Source organism: Takifugu flavidus, chromosome 18 (genome assembly GCF_003711565.1).
Source record: "Takifugu flavidus isolate HTHZ2018 chromosome 18, ASM371156v2, whole genome shotgun sequence".
Lineage (NCBI taxonomy): Eukaryota > Metazoa > Chordata > Actinopteri > Tetraodontiformes > Tetraodontidae > Takifugu > Takifugu flavidus.
In genome coordinates this window covers 11848899-11870072 of record NC_079537.1, presented here as the reverse complement: position 1 = coordinate 11870072, position 21174 = coordinate 11848899, and the positions used below count along the sequence as shown (strand labels likewise).

The window sequence follows — 21174 nt, the reverse complement described above, 5'->3', positions numbered from 1 at the left end:
ATTAATGTTGCCGTTCTCTGTATATGTGGCATCTATTGCACGTTTGTCCCAAGTCAGGGACAACCCTAATGTGTGGTTCTCCTTCAGGTTTATTCTCTTTCCTAAAAGGTTTTTTAAGTTTTTCTTGACCTGGTTCAAGAGTCTAAGGATGGAGGGAGTCACGACTGAGCTGAAAGCCCCTGAAGGCAACAATGTTTGTGATTTTGGGCTGTTAATAAATTTGATTTGATGTTTGTGTCACTATTTATATCTTGTTTCAGCTTCTTAACCTCTTTAACCCCTACAAAATAGGTGGAGGCGGGTCCAACCCCGGATGAGTCGCCAGTTCATTGCAGGGCCCTATATGAGCCCTATATATTGGTACCTTGCTCAAGGGTACCTCGGCAGTACTCTGAATGTGTTCTGGCACCTTCCATGTTTTTCTGCACTGGGGTTTGAGAACCCTTTGCTTCTCAGCCCATTTCCAAACAGACTCATATACCACCGCCTATGAATTTATAACAAAAGCCCTTTTTTTCCCCCTCAATCTCTAAAAGTCCCTTTTCTATGGCTGTTTTATATATTCTTTTAATACTTGCCTTGAACTTCTTAGTGCTGTGTATATTAAAACAACACGCGACATGAAGTGGGAGTCCTGAGAAATGTAATGATTTACCTCAGACTAGGAAATGTTGTGCACTCAAGATCAATATTTCTTTATTTTAATTGAAACAAAATTTGGTTTATTAAAATTTTGCAATAAACTGTATATATTACAAATTACTCAGTGATTACACAGAAGAAAAAAAACATGTGCAGTATCTCATAATGTTTAAAGTACAGCAACAATGAAACAACCTCAGCAAACCACTCATCAAAATGTCACATTTGAAACAGATATACATTTGACAAAATATATATAATATATATATATATATATCTATATATATAATATATATATATATATATATCCTATATATTATATCTATATTATATATTATAATAATATAAAAATTATTTTGAAAGTCTTTATGTATGAATTTGAAGGGCCACTTTAGTCCACTTCCTCAATGGTTGGCCCCTGGGAGCTGCTCTGGGACTGTCCTCCTGGGTTGCCTCCAGGCATTCCTCCCTGATACAGCTTGCTGATGATGGGGTTGCACACTTTCTCCAGCTCTTTCTGCTGGTGTTGGTACTCTTCTTTATCAGCCAGCTGGTTGTTCTCCAGCCAGGCGATGGTCTCCTCACACTTGCCGACGACCTTCTTCTTGTCCTCTTCACTAATTTTGTCCTTCAGGTTGTCCTCCTGCACGCTGCTCTTCATGTTGAAGGCGTAGGACTCCAGAGAGTTCTTGGCAGCGATTTTCTCCCTCTGCTGGTCGTCCTCAGCTTTGTATTTGTCGGCGTCCTGCACCATCCTCTCGATCTCTTCTTTGCTCAGACGGCCCTTATCGTTGGTGATGGTGATCTTGTTCTCTTTGCCGGTGCTCTTGTCCACCGCAGACACGTTCAAAATGCCGTTGGCGTCGATATCGAAGGTGACCTCGATCTGCGGGACCCCTCGGGGAGCAGGCGGGAGGCCCGACAGCTCAAACTTGCCCAGGAGGTTGTTGTCCTTGGTCATGGCTCTTTCTCCTTCATACACTTGGATGAGGACCCCCGGCTGGTTGTCTGCATAGGTGGTGAAGATCTGGGTCTGCTTGGTGGGGATGGTGGTGTTGCGTTTAATCAGGGCCGTCATGACTCCTCCTGCTGTCTCGATACCCAGCGACAGAGGGGCCACATCCAGCAGCAGCAGGTCCTGAACGTTACCCGAGGTGTCTCCTGTCAGAATGGCGGCTTGGACGGCGGCACCGTAAGCCACCGCCTCGTCTGGGTTGATGCTCTTGTTCAGCTCTCTGCCGTTGAAGAAATCCTGCAGGAGTTTCTGGATTCTGGGGATTCTCGTGGAGCCTCCGACCAGGACAATATCGTTGATCTGTCCTTTGTCCATTTTGGCATCTCTCAGGGCTTTCTCCACGGGATCCAGAGTTCCTCTGAAAAGGTCACCGCACAGCTCCTCAAAACGAGCCCTGGTGATGGAGGTGTAGAAGTCGATGCCCTCAAACAGTGAATCGATCTCAATGCTGGCCTGGGTGCTGGAGGACAGGGTTCTCTTGGCCCTCTCACAAGCTGTGCGCAACCTCCTCAGCGCTCTCTTGTTCTGGCTGATGTCCTTCTTCTGCTTCCTCTTGAATTCCTCCACAAAGTGGTTCACCATGCGGTTGTCAAAGTCCTCTCCACCCAGGTGAGTGTCTCCAGCCGTGGCTTTGACCTCAAAGATACCGTCTTCAATGGTCAGGATGGACACGTCAAAGGTGCCTCCTCCCAGGTCAAAGATCAGGACGTTGCGTTCCGCCGACTTGCCTTTGTCCAGACCGTACGCGATGGCTGCAGCCGTCGGCTCGTTGATGATCCTCAGCACATTCAATCCGGCGATGACGCCGGCGTCTTTGGTCGCCTGTCTCTGAGAGTCGTTGAAGTACGCCGGGACCGTGATGACGGCGCTGGACACCTTTTGACCGAGGTAGGCCTCTGCGATCTCCTTCATCTTCACCAGAACCATAGAGGAAATCTCCTCAGGGTAGAAGCTCTTTTCCTCTCCTTTGTAGTCCACCTGGATTTTGGGCTTCCCTCCATCTCCAACCACCTTGAATGGCCAGTGTTTTATGTCAGCTTGAACGGTGGGATCCTCCAATCTTCTCCCAATCAGTCTCTTAGCATCAAACACGGTGTTGCTGGGGTTCAAGGCCACCTGGTTCTTTGCCGCGTCCCCGATGAGCCTCTCCGTGTCGGTGAAGGCCACGTAGCTGGGGGTGGTCCTGTTGCCCTGGTCGTTGGCAATGATTTCTACTTTTCCATGCTGGAAAACCCCCACACAGGAGTAGGTGGTGCCCAGGTCGATGCCAATCGCTAAACCTTTAGCTGCAGACATTTTCACTGGAGACTGGTGTCTGGGAAAGAGTCAAAGACAAACCGTGAATGATGTTTAATTACAGATAATTAAAATTGATATTAAAACTAATTCAAAGTTCTGCTTGCACAAACTCCTATTCACAACAATTAATAAAAGGTGTCAGAAATAAACGTGTTTAAAAATTGTATTGCCAACTTACATTGTTGTGATGACTCTGAGTGGAGTCTCTTTTCGTCTTCTTGCTCTCAGGTTCTTCTGCTGTGGTCTGATCCGTTCCTGTCCTCTCTTTTATGAACCATCTGCAGAAACTTCTCGCTCATTCTCGACGGTCCCAAGATAAACCATCAAGTCATAATCGTGGTTCGTTTCGACTTCCTGTTATGTTTTTTCACAATAAATGTTCTTAGTATTAATACTCCGAGAAAAGCACATAAAAAGTGACCCCCCCCCCCCCCCCATTTGTTTTATTTTAGAAGCAGTTTTATTTTTTCCGGTTGTGACACTAGCAATTTTTTTGAGTGAAATTACGTAAGATTAAGGTTCTCGATTAGTTGAGAAGTTTCTTTAGAGTTTCCTTCAAGATTTATCATGTTAAAGGTACATTACACAAATTTTATCGATGTAATTTATGATTAAGTTTGTTTTAATTCTGGTGCGCTACATTGTTGCATTTTGTCCCATCCGTACTTACAATAGCTAAGATTGTCCTGAATAGTTCTCTATATCTCTAAGCTGCATAAAATGTAAATGTCTAAAAAAATTAACCGTTTTCTTTTAATTCTACTATTATGACGATAATATACCAAGTAGCACAAATGAAACACGTTATTACGTATTTACTTAAGTGTCACTTTAGTATATCTTCAATCTTTTATAGGCAAGATTCAAGATCCTTTTATTTAGAGTTTGGTGGTAATAAATAAAAAAATGATCAGCGTTTAAGGGACAATGGTGATAAAAGGGCATACAACAACAATAATAATGATGTTAAAAAACGTTTCTTTGAATAAAATCTAAAAATACAAATGAATCGATTCTATTCCCGCCTCCGTTCTTCTGGAAAGTTCTGGGACACATGAGAATATCCGGTCATGACGTCATACAGCCGTCGTCATGACCGGAAAGAGCAAAGTTGCTTTCAAAATAAATGTAATGCGTCGGGTAAAGGGTTATTTTTCTACGTGCGTTCACGTGAAGTATTTTATTGCGAAATAGTAAAAAGGAAGTTGCATGTGCCCAGAGGCCTTTGATTCGCGCATGTAAAACGTCTGGAAAGAGCCAGAAAGTGGCCGCAGATGGTTTATAAAAGCTGAGACAGCAGCAGGGATCACTCAGAAACTCAGGATCCAGTGGAAGAAGATCAAGAGGTTTTCCTCACCACTCAGAATCGCCACTATGTAAGTTCACAATATTAGTTTAATGATAAATTAGTTTACAGCGTTGTTTGTTTTATCATTTACCTTGAACGTTTGGAAGTTAAACTAGATCCATGCTGTATTGTGCTTAAGAGATTTCTGAATATGCTTTATTAACTTTTTGAAGTGATTTTAAACTTTAAACAACAAAACTTAAGGTAAATCTATTTAAAAGTGAAACGTCTCCAGTAACATTACCTGAACTTAGTAATTTATAGGTAACTTGTATTTTGTTTTATTTATTTTTACTGACATTTTTTATATTTACTGAATCTTAAACTTTAATTTGACTTTCCACACTGGCCTCACTTTGACTGATCTGTGAAATACCTGCTGTGAATCAGGGCTAAATTTCTTCAACATGTTTCTAAACTCGTCTTTGACTCTTTCCCAGACACCAGTCTCCAGTGAAAATGTCTGCAGCTAAAGGTTTAGCGATTGGCATCGACCTGGGCACCACCTACTCCTGTGTGGGGGTTTTCCAGCATGGAAAAGTGGAAATCATCGCCAACGACCAGGGCAACAGGACCACCCCCAGCTACGTGGCCTTCACCGACACGGAGAGGCTCATCGGGGACGCGGCAAAGAACCAGGTGGCCTTGAACCCCAGCAACACCGTGTTTGATGCTAAGAGACTGATTGGGAGAAGATTGGAGGATCCCACCGTTCAAGCTGACATAAAACACTGGCCATTCAAGGTGGTTGGAGATGGAGGGAAGCCCAAAATCCAGGTGGAATACAAAGGAGAGGAAAAGAGCTTCTACCCTGAGGAGATTTCCTCTATGGTTCTGGTGAAGATGAAGGAGATCGCAGAGGCCTACCTCGGTCAAAAGGTGTCCAGCGCCGTCATCACGGTCCCGGCGTACTTCAACGACTCTCAGAGACAGGCGACCAAAGACGCCGGCGTCATCGCCGGATTGAATGTGCTGAGGATCATCAATGAGCCGACGGCTGCAGCCATCGCGTACGGTCTGGACAAAGGCAAGTCGGCGGAACGCAACGTCCTGATCTTTGACCTGGGAGGAGGCACCTTTGACGTGTCCATCCTGACCATTGAAGACGGTATCTTTGAGGTCAAAGCCACGGCTGGAGACACTCACCTGGGTGGAGAGGACTTTGACAACCGCATGGTGAACCACTTTGTGGAGGAATTCAAGAGGAAGCAGAAGAAGGACATCAGCCAGAACAAGAGAGCGCTGAGGAGGCTGCGCACAGCTTGTGAGAGGGCCAAGAGAACCCTGTCCTCCAGCACCCAGGCCAGCATTGAGATCGATTCACTGTTTGAGGGCATCGACTTCTACACCTCCATCACCAGGGCTCGTTTTGAGGAGCTGTGCGGTGACCTTTTCAGAGGAACTCTGGATCCCGTGGAGAAAGCCCTGAGAGATGCCAAAATGGACAAAGGACAGATCAACGATATTGTCCTGGTCGGAGGCTCCACGAGAATCCCCAGAATCCAGAAACTCCTGCAGGATTTCTTCAACGGCAGAGAGCTGAACAAGAGCATCAACCCAGACGAGGCGGTGGCTTACGGTGCCGCCGTCCAAGCCGCCATTCTGACAGGAGACACCTCGGGTAACGTTCAGGACCTGCTGCTGCTGGATGTGGCCCCTCTGTCGCTGGGTATCGAGACAGCAGGAGGAGTCATGACGGCCCTGATTAACGCAACAACAACCACCACCCCCCACCAAGCAGACCCAGATCTTCACCACCTATGCAGACAACCAGCCGGGGGTCCTCATCCAAGTGTATGAAGGAGAAAGAGCCATGACCAAGGACAACAACCTCCTGGGCAAGTTTGAGCTGTCGGGCCTCCCGCCTGCTCCCCGAGGGGTCCCGCAGATCGAGGTCACCTTCGATATCGACGCCAACGGCATTTTGAACGTGTCTGCGGTGGACAAGAGCACCGGCAAAGAGAACAAGATCACCATCACCAACGATAAGGGCCGTCTGAGCAAAGAAGAGATCGAGAGGATGGTGCAGGACGCCGACAAATACAAAGCTGAGGACGACCAGCAGAGGGAGAAAATCGCTGCCAAGAACTCTCTGGAGTCCTACGCCTTCAACATGAAGAGCAGCGTGCAGGAGGACAACCTGAAGGACAAAATTAGTGAAGAGGACAAGAAGAAGGTCGTCGACAAGTGTGAGGAGACCATCGCCTGGCTGGAGAACAACCAGCTGGCTGATAAAGAAGAGTACCAACACCAGCAGAAAGAGCTGGAGAAAGTGTGCAACCCCATCATCAGCAAGCTGTATCAGGGAGGAATGCCTGGAGGCAACCCAGGAGGACAGTCCCAGAGCAGCTCCCAGGGGCCAACCATTGAGGAGGTGGACTAAAGTGGCCCTTCAAATTCATTCACACACTTTAAAAAGGACTTTTTCATTTTGTTAATATATATATAGTTTAATATATAGTATAAGTTTTGACTAAAAACATGTTAAGTCATAAACGAGCTTTTCAATTGCTGTAAAATCCTAAATAAGTTGTCAACTACTCTGTACAGGGGAATTATTGAAGCACTTTATTTTTTGTTGTCTGTTCACATGAAAAATATCACCTTTGAATAAATATGTATAAAAAAAACTCTAGTGTGTGTGTGTGACTGCATACATCAAGATAAACCAGGAAAATGTTTCCTCCCAGCCAAAAGTGTTCTTGAAGTTTTAATTACTAGCTTTAATACTTTTAATCCAATTTACTGTCGTATTTTATTTGCGCAGGAAGATCCAACAGGAAGTAGCTGTGAACGGTTTCCGCTCTCGTGCCGTCCCGCCCCCAGTCTGTGCCATCTTGTATTTAGCAAGAACAAAAACGGTGTAAGAAACAACCCCAACCTCGGAATGGACCACCGATGGGAAGACGAACTTTGAGATTATTTTTTAAAGAGGAGCAACAACAGCGAGGCATTATGCTCTGAAGCCAGACAGCGCAGACTAAAAGCAGCCACACCCCGTTGAATAGCTAGCGTTACTTTAGCTTTTAGGCTACCAAAGCTAAGCTCGCCAATTAGCTAATGCTAGTAAACCACCAACGAAAGTATCAACTAGCGAGCTTCGGGTTTCTGTTTGAGGCTGACAAACGAGCAGCGTCGCTGTAAAGTCATATGTTTATTCTCCAACTGCTCGGAAATCAGGGAGACATCGGCATAAATGGACCAAATATTCTGCTGATCCACTCGGAGGAAACCCGGGCTATGTAGATAGCGGCTCGCTAGCTTGACTACTAACCGTTGTTTTTCGCTCCTGAGCGGAACCCTAAGAAGCCACAGCAAGTAAGTCTAAGCTTCATTCCTGCCGCCTCATTTACGTTGCTTTTCTTTGTCCCACAGCTGGCAAAACTCACAAAATATCCGAACTATTTGAGCGTACATTCTGGTAGATTTAGCCTACCCTTATTTTATATGATCGTATTTTGATGGGGCCTTCATATGTCATGTTTTACTCTAAAATTGGCTTCAGGAACTCAAACGACACATTTTAACGTCATTTTTGGCGGCCGATCAGTGTCTGCTGTATTTCTTTCCTTTGTTAATCTCGTAAATAACCGTCGTTTAAAATAACGGTTACAGCTTGGGAACCTCTTCTGTCACCCACCAATTCGAACCAACCTCTCTTTTTAATCGAAAAGAAGCTGTCAGAATATAAAGTGGCCGGTTTGCTGCCCAACTGTACAGAAACGGAAGTTCTCATCTCCTCACACGTGGTGGCAAACTTGATTTTTGCCGAGAAATCCCCGTTTCTGTTGGTGTTACACCGGGCACAGTCGTGCTTGTTGTGGGGCTAAAAACTAGTCCTTGAATCCGATCTTTGTGCCTTGGCCTATGTTCTAACTTGGAAAGAATCCCAGTTTTGTAACCCACAGGATGGAGGCTGTCTCAGGGGGTTCGGTGACGCTGTCCGCTCAAAGTATTGGTGTCAAACCCCTGGTTCTGCCAAACACATCTGGCCGCGCCTGCGATAACTGTCAGGTTTTGTTTGCATGTTGTGTATTTGAATGAGGGGAAACGTTTCATTCGGTGTCTTACTTTGTGTGAACGTTACATTCACTTCCTGGCGATGTAAATCGTTCCACGTCAGCCATGTTCACCACTTTTGAGTCCAAACGGTTAAAAAAAGACTGTTGGGAATGTTGTCTGCCGCAGCCATTTTACCCGGAAAAGGTCGGAAACATATTTAAATATCCTATAGGTGTTAGTAAGATATTTGGTTGGGATTCTAAGATCCTGAACACTCCCCCACATTATTTAGATTGTTTGTCTTCAGGCCACAGAATCAAGCCCATTGAATGCCGCGTGTTGTTGGATGATGAGCCGTTCAAGTGGGTTATGTCGCGTTCGTGCACTGAGGTATTTAAAGAGCAGTCGTCCAGCTTTAAACACGGAGCCCAGAGCTGTTGTTCCCTGCATTCGCTCAGTCGCAGCGGCCTGGTCTCGTTGCTCCAGATGAACGAGCAGCTAAATTAAGTCCATTATCAAACGATGCCTTTGGCCTTGGGGATGCTAACAGCTGGTTTAGTCACGTCATGTGATCGCAGTTCTTATTGTGCATCGTAGGTTTTAGATGGAGACTCGGGCAAATCCCAAACATTAAGCGAGTGGTCGGGATAAACCCAATGGTATCCTCAAATGTGGATCAACTTATTGAGTTAATGTTTTAACAATTATCTGCATTCCTTTTGGATCATAAACATTCTAATCTGTGCGAATTGTAAAAGCTAAAGTTTAAGGAAGTGTGATGGATGTTAAAGGTCGTTAATAGTCCCACGCGGCTCTTTATCACCTCTCCAGTCTCGTGACAATTTTCCCGGCCGAGGCGTTGAACATGGACCACGGAGGAACCGTCTCGTGGTCCCACCTCAGCTGCTGGGACTGGAGAGCACAAAGGAAATATTTATCTCAAACGTGATCCTAACTTTATTAGATAACCATGATACTTGAGTTGTTTTTACTGATCCTGAGGAACATGAGATGATCTCGAGTCATTGTTGCGTTTGATCCACCCGATACGGATGTTTTAGTTGGGAATTGTCTTATAGTGCACTAACCACACGCTACTCTTGAAATAATCGGATTATATTTCAGAAATCTTTAAATCTACGCCTCGATAGGTGGTCAGTCCAGTGATTCTCTGTCTGATCATCGCTGTAAATGATCAAAACTTGCTGTATTTCACTAAATAAAAGAGAATTCAACGACTGGCTGGCTCCAGTCCAGATGACCCGTCCGGATTTAGGCCGTCCTGGTGCTGCCGGATGTTGAGAATTCTTCATATCGCGTTTCTGCAAACACCAGGGAATTTTCCAAACGGGTCACTTCATCAGAACACACTTTCCAGCTTGTTTATCGCAATAATTAGGTGGTTCCTGCTCAGCTGAGGGGGAAAACACTCCTCAGCCTGACTCAGGCGCAGCCCTTGAGGAGGCCGAACACTCAATCGATGCTGCTGTTGTGCAATTTCAAACCTACTAGCAGAACCCACAGAGGCTTTTCTTGACCACATCTCTGCTCCTCCCTGACCCCTGCTGTCTTCCAGGCCCCGGCCATGCCCTCCAGTGCACGGGCAGGCAATCTCAAGGACCCGGACGTGGTGGATCTCTTCTGCAATGATGATCCAGAAAAGTTGTTTGCTGATCTCCGTGAGATCGGTCACGGCAGCTTCGGAGCCGTTTACTTTGTAAGGAGGCCGTTTTTGAAATCCAGTCAGACCCGAGCAGAATGTTTATGGCAGATTACGGAGATGAGAATTGATTCTGTTTGAATAATTAATTGTCTGCTTTAGAAAAGGTGACCGGATCAGGGAACTCCAGTTAGAGCCTGAAGCAACATTTGCTTCAGGCTCTAACTGGAGTTCCCTGACTGGAATCTACAGCTTTGTTTAATGTGTAAAACCGTGAAGCGAGTGAGACCCTGTGATGTTCCTGCTCTCGTCCAGACGGGCCTGAGGTGTCTGAGACAGAAACGACACCTTATCTGCATGAATATGGAAACGCACTCAATTTCCTTCCTCTTCAGAAAGGACTGTGTGTGTGTGTGTGTGCATGTGCATCTCATTTTTATCTGTTTTTTGGCTGTGGTGGTTGACTTACACCTCCTCAATGTACCTGCTGAATTTAGAAGAGTCAGTGGAGCTTTAATATTTAACAAGAATTCCAGTGATCAACAACAAGATGTCTCTCATTTATCTTTGGTTTAACTGATCCTAATTTATGCTCCAACAGGCCCGAGATGTGCGCAATAATGAGGTGGTGGCCATTAAGAAAATGTCCTACAGTGGCAAGCAAACAAATGAGGTAAGATGAGCTAAGAAAGTGGCAGTTTTTAATGTTATTACAAGCTGAAGTGAGTGTTTCCGGGTGTGTGCAGAAATGGCAGGATATTATCAAAGAGGTGAAGTTCCTGCAGAAACTCCGGCATCCAAACACAATTGAATATCGGGGATGTTACCTCAAGGAGCACACGGCCTGGGTGTGTATCATTATCGTTTACAGAGTACAGAAACCTTTGTGCTGCAGGTTTCATCAGGTTCATTCAGTGATCCATAATAACAGTTTTGATAGGAACTGTTGGTTTTGGTGCTCTGTTAACTCTGTGTGTGTGTCTGTGTGTGTGTGTGTGTGGTCCTTCAGCTGGTGATGGAGTACTGTCTTGGCTCAGCCTCAGATCTCCTTGAAGGTTAGCTTAACAACAGATGATTGCTTCTCTGAAGTGAATTTGCCATTTGATTTCTCGTTTTTTTCTTCTGCCTTCTTGCAGTTCACAAAAAGCCACTGCAGGAAATTGAAATAGCTGCTATTACCCATGGTGCACTGCAGGGACTAGCATATCTTCACTCTCACAACATGATTCACAGGTGAGCACGGTGTTTTTCCCACAGTCGTGCTTTGAAATAGATGGAGCCTTTTGAACTTGGGGAGATGTGAGTCGGGGGGATTCTGAGCTCTGGTGATGAAGGTTGACGTGGGTTTGTCTGCAGGGACGTGAAGGCAGGTAACATCCTGCTGACGGAGCCTGGACAGGTCAAACTTGGGGACTTTGGTTCCGCGTCCATTGTGTCTCCTGCCAACTCTTTTGTGGGGACGCCGTACTGGTGAGTGTCTAAGGGGCCGTGGCAGATGGACTGTCGTCTGATTCGCTCTCCAACTTCCCAAATATAGACCAGGACAAAGAGAAGCAGCACATAATAAAGCTTGTTAAGGACATTCAAACCATTCTGCTGCGAGTGTTGCTTTCTGAAATATTGAGTATTGCTGCTGTCTCGTTCAGGATGGCTCCAGAGGTGATTTTAGCCATGGATGAGGGCCAGTATGACGGCAAGGTGGACGTGTGGTCTCTGGGCATCACCTGCATCGAGCTGGGTACGATCTTAGACCTTGTGTGTGTGAGTCCAGGCGTGATTGGGTTGAGATTAGTCTGCACCGGGTCACTGACGCTCTGCTCTCTGCAGCGGAGAGGAAGCCCCCGCTGTTCAACATGAATGCTATGAGTGCCTTATATCACATCGCCCAGAACGAGAGCCCCATCCTTCAGTCCAATCACTGGTATGATGCTTTGTTATCAGTCAGACTCGTGTAGCCCTGTTATTTTGGTGAATACGGTTTAATTTTACGCGCTTCTTAATCTTAGTTTTTAACGCTCAGGTTGTGTTTGGTGCGACTCAATTATTAGCCGTTTCCCCCACAGGTCTGATTCCTTCCGCAACTTTGTTGATTCTTCGCTACAGAAGATTCCCCAGGACCGGCCTACCTCGGACGTGCTGCTCAATGTGAGACCAACAGCCACCAGACGGCGCACACGCCACGCACACGGGGGCGGTACTTACCCCTTTCTCTCCCACAGCATCGATTCCTGTGCCGCGAGCGGCCGCTGACGGTGATCATGGACCTGATTGCACGAACAAAGGACGCGGTGAGAGAGCTGGATAACCTGCAGTACCGAAAGATGAAGAAGATCCTCTTCCAGGAGACGCAGCAGAACGGGCCTGTGTCTGAAGGGGGGGAGGATGAGGAGGTGAGCTTTCCATGTTCAGGGCGGCTTCAGGTTACCACTGGTTATTAGTGCGCAAACTAAAACTAAATGTGTGTGTTTGCATCAGGAGGTGGAGCAGTATCTGCTGCGGACAGGCACAGTCAACAGCATGGAGAGCTCCCAGTCCGTTCCCAGTATGTCCATCTCGGCCAGTTCTCAAAGCAGCTCCGTCAACAGTCTGGCCGACGCCTCCGATGACAGTAGCAGCGAGATGGCCATGATGCAGGAGGGGGAACACACCGTCACCTCCAACAGCTCCATCATCCACCGTCCAACGGTAACGTCCCACAGCTGTGTTTTGTTTTGTACAAGAACGCTGAGTAAGCGTTTTGCTTTCAAAGCAACACTGCGTCCTTCCCTGTCCCGATTTGTGTGATCCTTTAACATCGTCCTCCTCCCCAGGGTCAAGACAATATCTACGATGATCCGTACCAGCCAGAGATGGACCAGCCCCAGCCCGTCTCTGCTGGACGCCGCCGCGCCTACTATCGCAACCGTGACCATTTTGCCACCATCCGGACGGCCTCCCTGGTGAGATTGATCATCAAAGCCTTCCTTCAACTTGTAGAAAACGTGGCATCAGCGGGCGATCGGGGTCGTGTGCGAGTCGTTCTGAAATCTTTCTTTTCCAGGTAACCCGTCAGATCCAGGAGCACGAGCAGGGCTCCGCCCTGCGGGAGCAGATGTCGGGGTACAAGCGAATGAGGCGGCAGCACCAGAAGCAGTTGATGGGCCTGGAAAACAAACTGAAGGCAGAGATGGATGAGCACCAGCTGAAGCTGGACAAAGAGCTGGAGAATCAGAGGAACAGTTTCGCCACCGAAGCAGACAAACTGGTTAAGAAGCACCAAGCCATCCTGGAGAAGGAGGTGAGGTGGTGGTCTGGAAAACGTCTGGAAAATGGACAATCCGCTGCAGCGCTCACTCTTTCCTGTCTTATTTTAGACCAAAGCGGCTTTAGCAGAAGAGAAGAAGTTCCAGCAGCATATTCTGGGCCAGCAGAAGAAGGAACTGACCAGTTTACTGGACTCGCAGAAACGCCAATATCGCCAACGCAAGGACCAGCTGAAGGAGGTCCAAACCTGGAGAGATCAGTCTGTTCACAGATACCTGCGGCTACTGCAGACGGTTTCACGAGGCCTTTTCTGTCTCAACAGGAGCTGAATGAGAATCAGACGACCCCAAAGAGGGAGAAGCAGGAGTGGCTGATCCGGCAGAAAGAGTGTCTGCAGCAGGTGCAGGCGGAGGAGGAGGCCAGTCTGCTCCGGAGGCAGAGGCAGTACTATGAGCTGCAGTGTCGCCAGTACAAGAGGAAGATGCTTCTGGCACGCCACAACCTGGAGCAGGACCTGCTGCGAGAGGTAGAGCAGCAGCAGCGCGTCTGGACCGACCGTTGAAACAAACTCCAGATTAAAATTTGGCCTCGATTCTTAAAAAAAACACAAAAGCCGACGTCTTAATGCCATTTTCATGTCCCCTCCTCCAGGATCTAAACAAGAAGCAGACCCAGAAGGATCTGGAGTGCGCCATGTTGCTGCGGCACCACGAGTCCACCCAGGAGCTGGAGTTCAGGCAGCTGAACTCAGTGCAGCGAACTCGGGCCGAACTGATCCGGACACAACATCAGACTGAACTGGCCAACCAGATGGAGTACAACAAGCGTCGGGAGCAAGAACTTCGACAGAAACACACAGTGGAGGTCAGGCAGCAGCCCAAGAGCCTCAAGGTGCGTGAAAGACGGCGACTGGCTGACGTCGTTGAGTCAAACAGAATGTTCACCAGAGTGTTTGGTTTCTCAGTCCAAAGAGCTGCAGATCAAACGTCAGTTCCAGGAGACGTGTAAGATCCAGACTCGTCAGTACAAAGCTCTGAGGAACCACCTGCTGGAGAGCACTCCAAAATCTGACCACAAAACCGTCCTGAAACGCCTCAAAGAGGAGCAGACGCGTAAACTGGCCATCCTGGCCGAGCAGTACGACCACTCCATCAACGACATGCTGTCCACACAGGCTGTGAGTAAGGCAAGGAAACCTCCGCGCACCTCCACACCAGCACCACCACCTGACCACAGACACTAACCTTGACCTCTGGCCACGTTAACCACACAAGAGCTGATGTTGTTGATGTAGGAGGAACTTATATGGTGGGGGGAGATTTGAAATCGAGGTTTTTTTCGGGGGTTTGGTGGAGATGTTGGTGGTGTCTTGCATTGACGCTCTGCTCGGTCGTGTCATTTTGTCCTCGCAGCTGCGACTGGATGAAACCCAGGAGGCCGAGTACCAGGTGCTTCGGATGCAACTGCAACAGGAGCTGGAGCTGCTGAACGCCTACCAGAGCAAGATCAAGATCCACACGGACACTCAGCACGACCGGGAGGTGAAGGACCTGGAGCAGAGGGTGTCCATCCGCCGGGCACTCCTGGAACAGAGGGTAGGATCAAAGCTCTTTAAAAAACAAAAAGGTTGGACAGGATGTGAAACCCTTCTTTAAACTGTTGCTCTTGTCAGATTGAAGAGGAGATGCTCTCGCTTCAGAACGAACGTTCCGAACGAATCCGCACTCTCCTCGAACGCCAGGCGCACGAGATCGAGGCCTTTGACTCGGAGAGCATGCGCCTGGGCTTCAGCAACATGGCGTTGAGCGGCATTCCCGCCGAGGCCTTCAACCAGGGTTACCCCACTCCCAGCCCGTCCTCGGGCTCCAACGGCTGGCCGTCGCGCCCCGTCCCTCGCTCGGGGAGCCACTGGAGCCACAGCGTCCAGAATTCGGTGGCGACGCCCTCTTGGCGCACGCAGAACCACAGCAGCGGAGGCTACGGCCGTGCGGAGCTGGCGTCCTCCTCCCACGGGCTCGGCAGGGACAGTGAGCTGCACAAGAGTGGCAGGGTCCACTCCTCTTCCTCCTCCTCCTCCTCCTCCTCGTCCCACCACCACCACCACCTCCACCACCAGCAGCAGCAGCAGCAGCAGCAGCAGCACTACCTCCCACAGCACTACCAACACCACCAGAGCACGCCGCAGCTGTACCGCGACAGCCACGACCGTGACCACAGGGAGCGGGAACGCGCCCGGGAGTGGGTCGGGGGCGGAAGCCACTACTCCCACCACTCCCAGGGCTACAAGCACCTCCCGACCCACGCCTCCTCCCAGTCCCTGGCTCTGCTTCCTCCTCCACCGCCACCCCCACCCATATCCCGCACCTCCTCCCCTCCCTCTTCAGCCTCGTCGTCATCCTCATCACAGGGGGGCTACGGAGGTGGGGGGCTGAGCATCAAAGGGCCCGGGCTGATGGCTCTCAGGAACAGCCCCCAGCCTCTGCGGAGGACGGCCTCTGGGGGGCCAGGCGGGGGGAGCGAGGGCGGGCTGAGCCGGAGCACCTCGGTGACGTCTCACATCTCTAACGGCTCCCACCTGTCGTACTCCTGAACGCTCCCGTCAAAACTAGCTTTTGAGACGTAGAGACGAAACTAGAAGATAGATTTTAACTGTAAATGTAACATTAAGATCTCCTTTCCTGATGTGTGCAGGGGGGGGGGTCAGAGTTCACAATGCACAAGAAGAGAAAGAGGAACTGATTGACGTCTTCCTCGCATCGCTCAGTGATAGATGTAAAAAAAGAGAGAGAAAATTCCCGGCCCCGGAATGAACCGTCCCCTCATCCTGTCACGGCCGCGTCGGTTGCACAGACGTTGACGCAGTTTATTTGGGTGAAACCAATGTTTTTCAGTTTGTTGCTGCAAGTGTCGGTCGAGGAGCTTCCACTGGGTAGCGGTGCTTTAAAAACCACTGTAACTTTGTAAATAACGCTAAGCTCAGTGTTTCTACACCATCTGAGAGTGCTTAAGGAGGAAAAAATGGATGTGTGTGTGTACGTATACGCGTATATCTGATGAAAGCAACACTGCCATCTCTCTGTCTGGCTGACCTAAAACAACCCCCCCCCCCCCCCACCATTTTAAATCTTTTTAAAGGAGCAGTTTGATACTTTTACGTGATATTTGAGAAGGTTGCAACACTAATATCGGGAAGAACCTGTGATTTTTACTGCAGGTTTTAAGATCTATTGCAATTTGGAAAAAAAAAAAATCCCCGGGGTCTCCCACCCAGTCCTGCAAGGCCCACGATCCTGCCGGCACCTTTTACGAGACGTCTGGCAGGAAGTGATCGTGCTGCCACCTTCCCTCCCGTTGAACGGTGCCGGGTTAAACCTGGAAGCGGAACGTTGACTCGGTGGGTTCGACCCCTGCTGAGAGACCCCTCGGTGTTAACGGGGCCCAGATATGTGACTATAGATAATCAGAACACATAGTTCCTTCTCTTGCTCTTGAGTCGGACTGCTCCTTCAAAGGGATCCAGCAGGAACTCTCTTTGCGTTAGGCGTGTGTGTGTGTGTGTGTGTGTGTGTGTGTGTGCTTGAGAGAGTGTGAGTTGCCGTGTTGTCTCCTTGGTTCCGCCTGTCTCCTCCAGTGGGGTCTGCATCTGTAGATAAGGTGCTCGTGCACGAGTGCAGTATAGAGCATGGAACTTTGTGTACAAACAGTGTTTGTACGGCAAACATGGACACAACCTATTTATATAAATGCATATAAATGTAAGATACCTGTAAATGTAGCAGGTATGCTGAAGATTGTTCACTGTCCAAACACTTTTGACTGACATTGTACTTATCCATGTACATAAAAGCACTAACTTTGAGACTGTGTTAGAGTAATAATAATGATTATTTTGTCACGTGAGTTATACCAATTTGTACTAGATTCAAACAAATAGATGCTATCATTATTATTACCTCTACTGCGGTTGTAATATTTATGTTGTATGCTTATTTTTAAAATGTAGTTGCCAATTGTGACCACTAGGTGGGAGATGAGAGCAATGTGACTGTGAGAGCGAAGGAGGCTAAAGGACTACCTTTCCCAGCATTCCTGTGGGGTCTCAGGGGAGGAGTCCACCGTAGTGGACAGGCTGTTTTACCTTTTCTTTTACACGTCCGTATTAAACTGCAGCTTCCAGTCAGGCTGAAAAAATGCGACACTATTCTGGATTTGTTCACAACATTTTGGTGCCATATTTTCTTTGAATTTCTTTATTTTATGTCACGTAAAGGACTCCTGAATCACACTGTAACATGTCTTATTAAGTTCAAAACACCTAAAGTTACATTTACAAAATTGTGTAAAATATATAAATTATTCAACCGTTGCTGACAAAATTGGTAAAATCAGTTTGTTATTTTGTAAATGGATCTTTATTCCTTTTTGTTTTATTTGCAGCGTTTAAGATTTTATTTTGTAACGATTGTGCTCGTTTTGAATTCTAAACATTTTGGTGATTTCTATATTTTACACAACTGTCTGACCTGAAATTCTTGAACTCTTGGTCCTCTCTCGACCTCCATCCTCTTCTGTTGCAGTTTAACACCTCATCATTTAATTTTGCACAGTCCGAATGGGTAGAAACTTCATCAGGTCACTTCCTGTGGCGGCGCAGCTGCACGAGAATGGAAAAACAGCTGGGATTTCGGCTGACTTCCTGTCACATGACCCTCCATGGCCGCCACGGGAAGCGGACCTCAGTGTGATCCGATGCTGTTTGTCACGTCTACCTCATTTGCACTGATAGTAAAAGAATGTTTGAGTGGATTTAAAACAAAAGAAACTCGTCCTGTATGAACATTTGGGCTTTTTTAAGGTGTTTTTTTTTTCCTCCTTTTGTACAAAATGTGGATAAGAAGCCAAATTATTGGAGCATTATTGAGAAAGTAACAGATTTTTATTCCCCTTGCTGCCGAAATGTGTTGGACTTGAATCTCAACAGGAGACGCTTAAAACTGATCCGAAGTGTTGGAAAATCTGCTGTCGGACAAACTCTAAACCTTAAAACAACTGTGAGATTTTTCATTTTGCCAATTTTAAGTTTCAGTGCTGTTTGTTCCTTTTTTGCCAATTAAAGCCGCAGAGCTGATTCATCCCGACATTATCAGTTTTCCTCTTTTGTCTCTTTGCGGAATCAGACATTTTCGGGAATGTTGATATTTTATCGGGGACTCGTCTGCAAATTATTTCCGGATTATCTGATGTAAGAACATTTTATGAGTGAATATTTGCAAGTGTAGACTCGACACAGGAAGTACACAAAGTAATTTTTATTTTTCCAAGAATTCTCTGGTTGAAACTCCAGGTTGTGATGTGTTTAATGACCGTGGGACATTTGAACACTGCAGCAAAGTCTTCCAGAAAGAAGCTCAAAGGTTGTTTGTGTTCACTTGGGTGAATATTTGTGCAGTTGTGATCTTTCTTCGCGCCGTTTCAGCAGGTTCAGAGCTGACGGACGCGTGTTGAGCGATGGTTTTACAGCAGAAGGTGGAAATGTTCCGGTTTGACGCAAAAATGTCTGAAAGGTTGTACAGAAATGTAACGAAAATACTTTTGGAGAAATAAAAGACGAAAAGAGAAACTTGTTTTATCGTCTGTCAGGTGAGAATTTGGAACAATTTTAATTTGAACACGTTTATTTTCGTGCCAAAATCCCCTTTTTATAAACTGCATTTCAAAGCTCGATTAGAATAAAAACCAATTTCTGAGCGAAACTGGAATTTTAATATCAGAAAACTGTAAAATAAAGAAATGCTGCCCGATTTTTAACGTATTTTTAGGCGTCAAATTCAAAATCAGCTGCCGTTTTATTCAGATTAGAGCGAGAACCAGATTCTGCGGCGACATTAAGGAGACAAATTTATCTTTTTATTTTCCCGTTTAATTCGTTTTTGTCCTTGAGGATTTTTGAGCTTCAGTTTCTGTAAAAAAAAATCCAGAAACGTCCGACGTTCCAGCATAAAATCGCATCACGTTTGGTAAAAATCACAGATTTCCTGCAGCCTCCAAACGCGAAACGGCCGAATCGAGAACTTCTAAAAGTCAATTACACGAATTCTCTGAGCAAATCTTTCATGGTAAAAACTCAAATGTGAGTTTAAATGTTTAAAAGGGGATTTGGGGCAGTTCTGAAAAAACCCGGAGAACAAAGAAGAACTTGTGGAAAAAGATCAAAGCCAAGTGGGGAAACTGAAAATCAAAGAACAAAGATCTAAGATATTTTAAAATGCTGATGTTCTGCAGCCTTTGGTTTTCTTATTATGGGATTTCTGAGACTAAAGTAGAAACGTGGTAGGAAAAAAAAAAAAAGACGCTTTTCTGATGCAAAGTTCGAATCAAAGTTCTGGGTCAGAACTGGGCCTCAGCTCCGACCTTTCTCTGGTAAAACCGACCCATCAGAAGTCGAAGCACTTCATGATGGCCTCCCTGTCGAACCTGAAGTTGAGGAAGGTTCTGGAGGAGGCCAGCGGGCCCGGCCACATCCTGGGTCCGTCTCTGTCGAAGCTGTCCTGCAGCCTCCTCGGCAGAATCCTCCGCTCCTCTTTGGGTTTCGCCTGCTGGCCGCCGGACCCCCCGTCGGTCGCCCTCTTCCCGTGGGGGGAATCGGACCCTTTCCCCCGCTGGCTCGGCTTGTGTTTAGCCCAGCACTCGCCTTCCGAGCCGGCGAGGCGGCGCTGTTTGGGCCGGGCACCGTCGGAGGGTCTGCCCGGCGTGTTGAGGTCCTCGTCGCTGTCGGTGGACTCCCCCCTCAGCCGGCCGATCCACTCCCGGAGCGGCCGGATGAACGGGATGGCCATGAAGAACCTGTTGGGCGCCAGGCCGAGCTTGGACTTGGGCGTCATGTCGTTCCGGTGACACGGCAGCTTCTCGATGGAGAACCACTCAATGTTCCGGATCTCCTTCCTGGTCTTGGGGATGAACTTGGTGTCTTTGGACACCCCCGGGATGATGTAGAGTCGGACCAGCTGGTCGGTGATCTTCTGCTCGATGAACTTGTCTTTGCAGATGCGGTTCTTGATGTCGAAGCCGGTCTCCTCCAGAACCTCTCGGACCGCGCAGTCGTGCGGGGCCTCGTCCTCGTTGACCTTCCCCTTCGGGAAGCCCCAGCCGGACTTGGCCAGGTACCCCTGGACGAGCAGCACTTTCTCCAGGCTCTCGTCCAGGATGATGGCTCCGTAGGTGGGCACGCCCATCTTGTACTCCTTCCACTGCTCCAGGACCTTCTGCACGTCCTCCCCGTGCGGGAGCAGGAACGGACAGTGATGGAAAACCGCTTTGGCGAAGTCTCTGATCCCGCAGTGCGGAGCTCCGGGGGTGTTCTGCATGCAGAAGTCCAGGTAGAACCAGTGGGCCAGCTCGATCTGAAAGCACACCCGGATGGCATTGTCCCTCTCCTCGCTGGGGATGTGGAGGATGAAGCGGCTGCAGAGGTCGTCCAGAACGGCGGCGGGGATCTCCACTCGTTTAGGCTCCATCTTCGTTGAGGACCATTGGAAGACCAAACGGCGGCGGTTACATCCACGACTCCAGAAGCGGCGGATCCAAACTTGGATTTAAAGACAAAGCAAAGACCCACAGCCGCCGACAGCTCTTCCGGATGCGCCGCGCTAAGCACGCCGGGAGCGCGGCGTGATGACGTCAGGACCAAAACAAGCGCCTGTCTCCAGAGGCGGCGGAGTTTTGGCCTGTAGAATCGTTAACTTCATTGGCCATTAAGTGTCGTTGAGCACCACAAATGGCGATTGGTTAGGAAAACGTTGGTAAACAAAAGGACGAACCAATGAGAATCCAAAACAGATACTGGTCGAAGAAACGGCTCCCGCTAGCAATGCGCATGCGTAGTCGTGTCTGTTACGCTAGACGGAATGAGGGAAAAGTACCGAGGATATGTTCCCCCAAATTAAACAATAATTCGTTGCTCTTCTT

The 21174-nt window shown here is 47.8% G+C and overlaps 3 protein-coding genes and 1 pseudogene across 4 annotated transcripts; 2 read left to right on the top strand and 2 right to left on the bottom strand.

Annotated features, from left to right (window-relative positions):
- Nucleotides 1-969: 969 nt before the first annotated feature.
- Nucleotides 970-3267, bottom strand: LOC130514786 (heat shock 70 kDa protein 1-like). Its single transcript, XM_057014581.1, has 2 exons — nucleotides 3135-3267; nucleotides 970-2972 (listed from the first exon to the last, which is right to left on the bottom strand). The coding sequence occupies exon 2, from the start codon at nucleotides 2951-2953 to the stop codon at nucleotides 1034-1036; it is 1920 nt and encodes a 639-aa protein (XP_056870561.1). The 5' UTR covers nucleotides 2954-2972; nucleotides 3135-3267; the 3' UTR covers nucleotides 970-1033.
- A 909-nt stretch (nucleotides 3268-4176) lies between these two features.
- LOC130514784 (heat shock 70 kDa protein 1-like) lies at nucleotides 4177-6851 on the top strand (annotated as a pseudogene).
- A 281-nt stretch (nucleotides 6852-7132) lies between these two features.
- On the top strand, nucleotides 7133-18829 carry taok2a (TAO kinase 2a). Of its 2 annotated transcripts, none has more exons than XM_057014578.1 (20): nucleotides 7133-7622; nucleotides 9883-10023; nucleotides 10568-10639; nucleotides 10713-10814; nucleotides 10976-11021; nucleotides 11103-11199; nucleotides 11323-11436; nucleotides 11613-11704; nucleotides 11794-11887; nucleotides 12030-12111; nucleotides 12186-12356; nucleotides 12442-12651; nucleotides 12777-12905; nucleotides 13007-13243; nucleotides 13320-13448; nucleotides 13532-13735; nucleotides 13861-14100; nucleotides 14174-14386; nucleotides 14622-14804; nucleotides 14882-18829. In XM_057014578.1, exons 2-20 carry the CDS (start codon nucleotides 9892-9894, stop codon nucleotides 15797-15799), a joined length of 3465 nt encoding a protein of 1154 aa, XP_056870558.1. In that variant the 5' UTR covers nucleotides 7133-7622; nucleotides 9883-9891; the 3' UTR covers nucleotides 15800-18829. The 2 variants fall into 2 exon arrangements, with proteins under 2 accessions (XP_056870558.1, XP_056870557.1); XM_057014577.1 differs by having other exon boundaries at nucleotides 14174-14395.
- Nucleotides 18504-21042, bottom strand: dcp2 (decapping mRNA 2). Its single transcript, XM_057014584.1, has one exon. The coding sequence runs from the start codon at nucleotides 20721-20723 to the stop codon at nucleotides 19644-19646; it is 1080 nt and encodes a 359-aa protein (XP_056870564.1). The 5' UTR covers nucleotides 20724-21042; the 3' UTR covers nucleotides 18504-19643.
- Between the last annotated feature and the right edge of the window lie 132 nt (nucleotides 21043-21174).